Raw genomic sequence first — 9,711 nt, forward strand, 5'->3', positions numbered from 1 at the left:
TGGTCACTTTATTTATTAGTGCTCATAACCTGGTACATGGTTTAAAGCTAATGCCATTAAAGCAAAACCTTACCACACCCTAAAAAAGCAGCGTTGTTGACGATGACTGCTCTAACACTCAGTTAGTTTATGTTTCTGTGAGGCTAGGAGTAGGAACTTCTTACGATGCTGTGGTTAATCCAAAAGTCACAATTTAAGGTGAAAGTTCCACTCAGTTCACCAAACAGAATTCCTTACTAGACCTTTAAAAGAATGGGCCCTGAATTGGGACACAGGGTGCATAGTATCGAGCAGTGTCACGTAACTTATTCTCTGTTATACAGCTCTTATATATTTGAATTACAAACAGTCAGTTAGTTCCGATTAGTTCCTTACTTGTTCTTTAGTAACTATTCTGGATTTTATGTACCATGTAGTCAATACTATAATTTTGCGTGGCACGTTATATAGATAAATTGATACTAATTCATTGTAGAACAGTTTGCCATCACTCCAGAGGGGGGTGCCCAATACTCAGGAGGCCTCAGTAAAGTACGCTTTCTGACTAGTAATGGCTTTTCTGACTTTTCTTAATTAATCAATTAGTTATTTGGTTGATAAAAAGTCAGAAAATTGTGAAAAATATAGATTATTGTTTCCCAAAGCCCAGGGTGATGTTCTCAAATGTCTTTTTTTGTCCACAACCCAAAGCTAATCAGTTTACTGTCATAGAGGACTAAAGAAACCAGAAAATATTCACATCTGAGAAGCTGAAATCAGAGAATTTGGACATTTTTTCTTTAAAAATCATTCAAACGCTTAATCGATTATCAAAACAATTGGCAATTGATTTAATAGTTGACAACTAAATGATTAATTGTCTAATCACACTAGACCCTAATGCTAATTACTGTATCTCTAAAAGGTTTCTCATTTACTGGTTAGGTAGGCATGACTGATATTGATTAATATATTTAACAGTAAATTGGCCTTACGAGTATTCACAATGATGTTAAAGAATAGAAGATACACACCCACTCTATATATTCTGATGTATGTTGCTAAGGTTTCAACCAGTTATCCCAACAGGCAATCATTTCATGATTGTTTTTTTAAACTGTTCAACTAGTAGGTAGTAGATGGCGTACAGCTGTAACGTATGAGGTACACCTCCTCACATTATTGCCTGTAATCTTGGGTAGGTGTGATGAAACCACCCTCAGCTGACTTTACAGTCATTGCAGCCTGATATCAAATTCATCATGTGATACCAATACGATACACTTAACACCTACGTTTATGTTCTGTGTGCACATGGATTTTCTTTTAGAGTTTCTGTCAGAACTATTGCTTCACTTGAATCTCTGAGTAATACTATTTAAGATAATGATTGTGTTGCATGTGCTTGGTGATAAAACACCTGCATCAGCCTCTTGTAGTCTTTGTAGCAGAGGTGTTCGGGACATTGCTCTCTACAAAAACTAGGTTATGAGAGTGGGTCAGGACAGGGTTGTGTGTAAGTTAAAGGGTAAGAAAATAGATAATTGGGTCCACATATCAGTGACAGCGCTTTGCACTATGTAATTCACGACAGAACTAACCCAAAGTCTACATGGTTTACTTCTTGTAATAAGTATTAACTACATTTGGCCACAAATATTTTAGCATGTAACTGCTGAATTATCACTGATGACCTTGACATATTAGAAAAACAGTAACTTGGACAGGAATATGTGTAAACAACTTGTAAAAATAAAACATTTTAGTGCCAGCCTACCCTCAGACACTGATTATAGTCCATTTTGGATGGTGTATCATTGGCTGTAGAAGGGGAGTTGGCAAATTTGGGCAGGAAAGGACATTATGTTTTTGAAAGTGCAAGTCAGGGAATTTGGTGATTATATATCTTATGCATATAAATCTCTATGGATGAGTTTGCAATCATTGTTCACTGTATAGTGTTGTGTGGGTGTCTACTTACCATATTGATACAATAGAAAATCAGCAGGACACACACTCTTTCTAGTTCTGTGCCTTTTACAGCTCATATAAGCTTGCAAAATACTTTGTAGTCTCTTTGTAAAATTAATTTTACTTCTATACAGTTGTCTCAGCTTTAGATTGTAATCAATGCCAGGTGCAAATGCATGATGTGAAAATGACGACATGCCAAGGGAATGTGACAACTGTTTACACACCAAACACAGACAGTCCATAAAGCCACTTCTACTATTTGTATGAGCAAACATGCCCTTTGCCTTACAGACAGTGCCAGTGTGATTACTTGATGGGTAACTTTCTCGTGCTGGCTAAAATTGGGAATCTGATGACATGGCATGTGTGTTCAGATGCAAAGAACTCTGTTAACTTATAACGATGCATTTGAATCTGTGCCAACACTGCATGTGCTCCTTCAAATGTGTCCAATGTGTAGCACTAAGGAGGATCTATTGACATAAATGGACTACAATATTCATAGGTATGTTTTCATTAGTGTATAATCTTCTCAATATAGAAATCGGTGTGTTTTTGTTACCTTAGAATCATTTTTTTACAGGCGCAGACAGGTCGCCTTCGCATGGAGGTCGCCAAGTGTTCTCTACAGTAGCCCAGAACGGACAAACCAAACACTGGCTTAAGATAGGGCCTTTCAAGTTTTTTTTACGAGTTTAGTGGCCGCCGAAGTTCCTCCTGCAACCTTTAGAGACTGCTCTTATTCCCAGGTCGTCAACTATAGCCGCCAGCAAATCAGTTATATACGTCAGTAAATTCTACACACTGGTCCTTTAAGAGAACTACAACTGGCTTTTATCGTTTTATTCTTTATGCACTTGGTAAAATGCAAAATGTGTATTCTTGCTGCTTATGAAAAAAACTCCAATGCATTGTGAAATGCATTGAGCTGGAATTTCGTTTTATAAATCAAAAAATATTCCCACTGTTTCCCAACGTAATGCCAGCCAATACATCTTTTAGGCACAACTGTTAAGAGAATAAGGATATAAAGAACTATTTGTATTCTCATATATCTTTTATAATGACCATTGTTCTTTCTGTTGTAAGGTGCATTGTCATTGTGACTAAGAGGAGAGATTTTAAAAAATGTAATGGAAAGAAGGTTCATTTAAAATATTTATTTTTTTATTAAAAATATAATGTAATCATATAATTTCAGCACATTATGACAAATGTTTTATATTTAATTGCATTACAAATCATTCATATGCCCAAAATGTATGATATAAAAATAAAGACAATCATTGTAACTTTAAATTGACACAACATTCAAATCTCCATTTCCACCACCCGTTACAGTATACAGAAATTCCTGAATCATCTGTGTGCTCTGCAAACACATGCAATACAGAGGATTGCATTTAAACACAACTAGAGCTTAAGAAAATAAGCTGATTGACATATGCTTTCAGTAGGCCTATTTACATTTTCTAGGTTGTGCTCACCTGAGTTATCAAGCAAAATTTGCTCTAAAAATACAGTAGGGTGATAAAGTGCTTAGTAAGTTACGTTACGATAGCACCTCAATGTCACATTTAGTCCTGGGACAGGGGGTGCATACAAGATAAAATAATAAACAATAAACTCTAGCGTCAAAATGATTTTACGCAGAAATACTACAAAGAAATACTACTAAGTGCAGCTTTTAGAGGCAACAGAGAGAGGTGAAAGAAGTTGGTGGAATATTTGGACTGTTGTAACTTGTTATAATCTTTGGGCGAAATGCCCCATCTTATTGACGGAAAAATTTCCTGTGTATCATGGCAGTACAGTTTACCAACACAGTAAGGACAAACGCATGAAACTTCATCCAGGAAGCAGAAAAGATCTTTGACTTTTACACTGCTTAGTGTAAACATAGGCGAGAAGTAGACAAGGCCTGGGTCTCAAATCTATACTATGGACATCTTTGGTACTAGCAGTGCAATGCTTTTGTAGTTGGTATACAAGAAATAATTGCACTATATAATTCTTCCAAACATTAAACAACACAAGGCATGTACTGACAGGTGTCTTTGACTTTAAAACACTACTGCCAATTTCTTTTTCTTTTTTCAAACTCATATACAGTGGCTTGAACAGTTTTTCTGATTTTGTTATGCTTATTTGTTTTGTGAGCTGTTGCACCACTGTTTGCATTGTGGGACAGTAATGCCCACCAACACCCACACACTTCAAATCAAGTTATTTTAGTATGGTATGGACATAGTACTGTGCATACTCAAAACTAAGTTTGAATGGGATATGAGGAAGATGTTTTCAAATCCCCCAAAATGATTAGGAGATTGTCCGAGCTGGAAAGCTTCTAATTTCACATCACCCAAAGAAAACTTTAGACTTTGAGAGACATAAATGCCAACGTGCAACAGTACATGCTCATTGACCCACCTGCCTCACAGACCTTCACATTACCTGACACTGAAGCAATAGCTAAATGTTTGCTCACGCTGCTGAGATATGACCTTGGGTTCATACACTGTCAGAGCCATAGTTACCCAACTGATTAGTCGACTTGTGTAAATAATACAGTGGAGATGCTGACCAAACATATTTCAATATGCATGAGGCATTGGCTGTACAGACAGAACTCAGGGCAGCTTGTACCTGTTCAAACCATTTCAGTTCAGTGTTTTCTTGCACTGCTTCTTGCCACAAGTTCACAATCAAATGAAAATATTTTGGATGCAGAAAGAAAGAAAAAGTCATAATATCAGAATACAAATAATTGGGTCAAAAGTCTACATAAATGATTCCATTGGTCAGTAATGTAAAAAGAAATAAAAAAAATATAGAAGTGATATACTTTAGTATTCAGACCAATATGACTCGATACTCAATGTCAATGTTGCACTTAGTCATTGCGAGTTAATGGAGAAGGCACACTTTAAATCAAGGATCTCTTTCATTGTTTAAAAAGCCTTGCTTTAAAATGGCAGCATTCAATTAGGCTAAGGAAAGGCAGAAGCCAAGGAAATGACTATATACATTGCCATTTTAGTTTGAACTGAATCCCAGCAGCAATTTTGAATAAATAACCTACATATGACGAAAAAGATTGCATTCTTTAAAGCTTACACTACAACAAAGGCTGTATATTAATCTCTCTGTGTTTCTTGTGACCTCCATAAATCAGCCCTGGCCTGATCTGCTTGTCACCACTATAAATGTCTGACATTAATAACACACCTTTCTTATCTGTGTTGAGTATGCCATAAATTCAGGGTTAGTTTCTACCCTCTCTTTAGTGTATGCCTTTGACATATGGATGAAGAAAATTTGTCTGAATTCAGACTCAGTGTATAATCTTATTTAGATTAACTCGGCTGGTTCTAGGCACTCTTTACATACTGCATCTTATAAGACTCTTACAAAATCATAATGAATGACAAACAGTATGGTTTCTTAATATATAACAAAAGAAATAAAAGTGATTTAAATCTTCAATTTTGTATAAATGCTTGATAGAATATGCCAGAGTGCCATAATAATAGCATATACTAATATTATTTTTCTTTGTGCCTGCTATTTACCTAACTTCAATTTCCATCTTCTCTCGTTTGTATCTGTCCGTCAACAAATACACACGTAATTCTTTTCAGTTTCCTGTGTTAAAAACAAATCTACTATTAACTATGCCATGTCTTTTATACGCAGCCCATTATGTACATCCACAGGACTCCACTATCATATCAGGGACGTCCGTTTTGACGATGCTGTGCTGAGAGTTGAAGTACACCATGGAGAGTGGCCGCCGTTCAGTGGGAACACAACATGAAGATGCAGCCGTGTTAATGCCATTGACTTTCAGCTGGCTGAAGACAGTGGCGTGGAATGATGATGCTATGCCTGGGGAGCCGGACAGATGTTGGGGGCACTGACCCATGCAGTAGTTCATATGGTAACCTTCGGGTGCAATGATCCAGTCGTGCCACTGGATATCCTTAAACTTGATGTAGAAGTCTCTCTTGCAGCACACAGTAACATCTTCACCACAGCGAAGCGAGCGCTTCCTGAGTAAATGCTTGGAGGGGTTTTCTCTGAGACGCACCTGGGCCACCATGAAGGGCTGGTTGGGGGTGTCAGCAGAGCCATCCAGAGAGCAAAGGTTCTTCCCATCCTCATCACAGCTGACCTCCAGCCGCAGTCTGTGCTGTCCGCCATCCAGGAAGGCTTGCAGGGTGCGGGTGATGGGGAAGGTGTGCCAGTTACTCTCCTGGACCTCCAGCATCTTTTCTATCACCAGGGTGCGGTTAGAGCCTGACTGCCCACCATCTGCGGAGAGGAAAACCCGGGCAGAGAGGCGGGAGTCTCGGTGAGGATCTTCAGAGGAGCGGGCGTAGATCCACAGAGAAGACTGGAGGACCTGGATACTTTGGCCATGTTCCTGCAGAAACTGGAAGGTAAGACTGAGGCTGGCCTTATCACCAGTTTCTGTCTCATCTACGGATCAATGACAATTTAAGAAGAAGACAGACTGTTAATATTTTGGTCATTTAACAGATGTCACCTGTTTTACACAAGCATTTTCTAAAACGTGCAGATTCATGTGAAAATAAAGGACAATCAGTCAATCTACTGCCGCCTTTTTTAAAGCATTTTACCTGATCACTATATTATAGTTGACCCTTTATATAAACTAACAATAAGCACTGCAGACATATTATACTTGTGTTTACATCTAAATATTGACGACATATACTGTAGACCTAAACTTTAACCACATTTTATGGAACAATACAACTAAATAAAGCAGTGAATTTGATACACGGACACCATGACCTAATTTATGTCCATTTTACGCACTGACATGCGTAAAGCGAGGTCGGGGCGCCCTTCATACAGAGAAAAAAACAGCTTAACGGTGTAAAAGGTGAATACCAAACTTACTTATATCTGCAAAGCTGACTATTTCATAGCCTTGATCTTTGGTAGGTATATTGTTTTCTAGTTCAAGTGTACCATCCTGTCTGACGCGCCCCGAGTGCAGTTTGCGCAGGGCAGTGAGGAGCGCCACCCGGGGCACCGTATGAGTGATGTTTGGTCTCTCTTTCAGGTGCAGCTTGTCCAAAAGTTGCTGTTTGGCAAATTCTATCATCAGCCTTTGCTCCGCGTCTTTCTCCATCGCCGGCAAGCCACAGGACGCGCAGCCCGGAGAGCCACTGACACAGAGACCCTTTATCAACAAGGGTGCCAAAAACAGAAAGGCTGGGAATGAAAAAGACAGCGGCATCCTCGACTCTGAAGTAAATACATGCATTGTAGTGCTCGGCGTGTGTAGAAGAACTTCAAACTATAAAAACTAAATCAAACTAAATCTTCAAATCCTTTTCTCCTGAGTTGTTCTTTGAAAGCGACAAGTTTCCCTAATGTTGTCAGAGGTCCTCGTTCGCAGGTGGACACCAGGAGTTGAGAGAAATGAATGGTGTTTCACCCTCCTGATGGTAAAGATATCTGAGGTAATCCACAAAAAGTGGTGACACGTTGGAGGGACGCACCAATGAGCGCATCGGGGCACCGAGGAAATTACTGGCAAAGCATCTGTCTGTCGTGCTCACTCACACAACACTCACAAAACACGCGTCCACACGTAGGCTACTGAGTCACACAGTCCCAGACACAGACATGGGACAACTAGTGGCACAAAACTGACCGTACTCGCTGCTTTGCATGAACAAACCTGTATGCTTTTACAGTGATGGGCTTTTGATTAGGTTTTTTTTTTTGGTGGGATATAATGAGGTCATCACCGCCGTTTATCACAACAGGTCATTTCCGTGCCTCGTTGTCCTCTCCAGGGCAGGATACGCAACCTGCCGTCACTCTTGCCGATCAAAGTTGAAATTCAGTGCCCTTTAACCCAGTTACAGAGCACGCGGGCTTTCATAGTCACCAAACAATTGAATTGTAGTTGAGGTTTGCAGGAGTGCTCGAGGCTATGAGGTGGAGACTGCGGTATTTGAAACACGTTCCTTCATGTTCCCTGCAAGGTGGCATAAATATCATACTAACAAATCGATGCTTGCTCTGTGTGTGCGCGCGCGTGTGTGTGTGTCCCATGAAAGAGTTCTCTTTTCTGACAAATACATTGTTTTGATCAGTGTGTGTGGGGACTGCAGTCTCTGTATGCTGTCCCCCTCTGAGACCCAGTCAGTGTGTGAGCCTGTGTGTGTGTGTGTGTATGTGTGTGTGAGACAGAGAGGGAGAATAATGACTCTTACTTTGTCATGGCTTTGCCCATACAAGTCTTGTCTGTTTGGGTTCTCACAGCATTTGGCATTTGTATGCATAAAACCAAATCAGAAATTGACCTTTAAATTTACTTTGGACAGTCTTTTTGCACTGTGAACTGGCATGGTTGGCACCTGACAGCACACAGGCTGGCATGCAATGTCCTCATTTCTACTTATAATAATGTGCATAATGGCATAAAGTGCTTTTTAGCATATAGTTAGTTCGAAAAGAGTTAGAGTGTCAAGAAACCTAAGCTCATTTATGTAGTGTGGACCTGCAGACTAAAGCCACCATACTGAATTTAGTAATATGGTGATAATACATAATAGTCACAAACCTGGGTAAGGAGTCCTACAGCTGTATGCCCATCATAGTCATTTAAAAGCTACAATATGTACACATAATTAATCTGCTGGAAAATGCCATGTTGACCTATAATAGGACACAGTTTGAGCGTGTTGTCTTCCACATGGACACTTTTGTTGGGAGTTTAAACAGAACAGTAGCCTATATACATAATGCACTACAGGATATAGACATCCTGTTCTACCTGCCCATAACCGATTGCCTTTAAGCCTATAGCCTACATCTATTACATTACTGCACAACCTGTCTACATAGTTTATTAATTTTATCACTGCTGTTCACCAGTCTACCACAGAATTACATCTTATGTTCTATTTTTATTTTATTCTATTATATATGTATTCTATTTTATTTCCATATATTTAAATATAGTTCTATATTTCATCCAACATACTGATATGTTTTATCGGTAAGCATTTATGTAACTCCATAAATTAGATTTGTATATCTGTATATACATCTTCATAATAGCTGTAATATATTTACATATTTCCAAAAAGCTTAAGAATATTTCTCTCTGTACATTTTTTAAAATCTGTTATTTCAAAATATGTCTATAAATTTCAATGTCTTCTATAGATGTTTATACAAATCTATATTATGTATTATTGTCTGTCTATATTATCTCTAATAACAAATTCATGTTTTTGTCTTACATATATTTGATGTAAATCTACCATTTTATCTCATCATGTCATATATACAGTATATCTCTATAAATTTGGAATGTATATGATCTCTTTGTATGCAAATCTATAAATCTTAATTTTATCACCATTTAAATATATTTCAACATTTTCTTCAGCAATGATCTGTTTTATCTCAGTTAAACTTAACATTATTTTTGCATCTTTTCTTAGCTCCAATATTTCTACATACATTTCTGATACATACATATATTTATATATATACTGCATATGTGGTTTCATATCACTGTATTTCTACATAGATCTTCAAAGCTCTGTATATCCTAGTTATATATATATATATATATATATATATATATGTTTGATTAGTTAAATTTATCTATATCTCTATATATAATCTGTAGAAATATCTCCATGAATCTCTACATACTGCATGTATCTCTGTACATATGTACATAGGAATTGTTACTCC

At 37.9% G+C, this 9,711-nt stretch overlaps 1 protein-coding gene across 1 annotated transcript; it reads right to left on the minus strand.

The window, feature by feature from the left end:
* Window positions 1–4,034: 4,034 nt before the first annotated feature.
* On the minus strand, window positions 4,035–7,295 carry LOC118327813 (inhibin beta B chain). The gene is made up of 2 exons (XM_035661279.1): window positions 6,883–7,295; window positions 4,035–6,435 (listed from the first exon to the last, which is right to left on the minus strand). The coding sequence occupies exons 1-2, from the start codon at window positions 7,250–7,252 to the stop codon at window positions 5,654–5,656; spliced, it is 1,152 nt and encodes a 383-aa protein (XP_035517172.1). The 5' UTR covers window positions 7,253–7,295; the 3' UTR covers window positions 4,035–5,653.
* Between the last annotated feature and the right edge of the window lie 2,416 nt (window positions 7,296–9,711).

The sequence above is a fragment of the Morone saxatilis genome, unplaced genomic scaffold (genome assembly GCF_004916995.1).
Source record: "Morone saxatilis isolate NCDOM2014 unplaced genomic scaffold, NCSU_SB_2.0 Contig18, whole genome shotgun sequence".
Taxonomy (NCBI): Eukaryota; Metazoa; Chordata; class Actinopteri; family Moronidae; genus Morone; species Morone saxatilis.

Excerpts from the sequence above, each read along its gene's own strand:
- LOC118327813 (XM_035661279.1), bottom strand. The coding sequence starts at position 7,252 with ATGCATGTATTTACTTCAGAGTCGAGGATGCCGCTGTCTTTTTCATTC. Across the intron at positions 6,436-6,882 it reads AGTCAGCTTTGCAGATATAA|ATGAGACAGAAACTGGTGAT; the intron begins GTAAGTTTGGTA and ends ATTGATCCGTAG.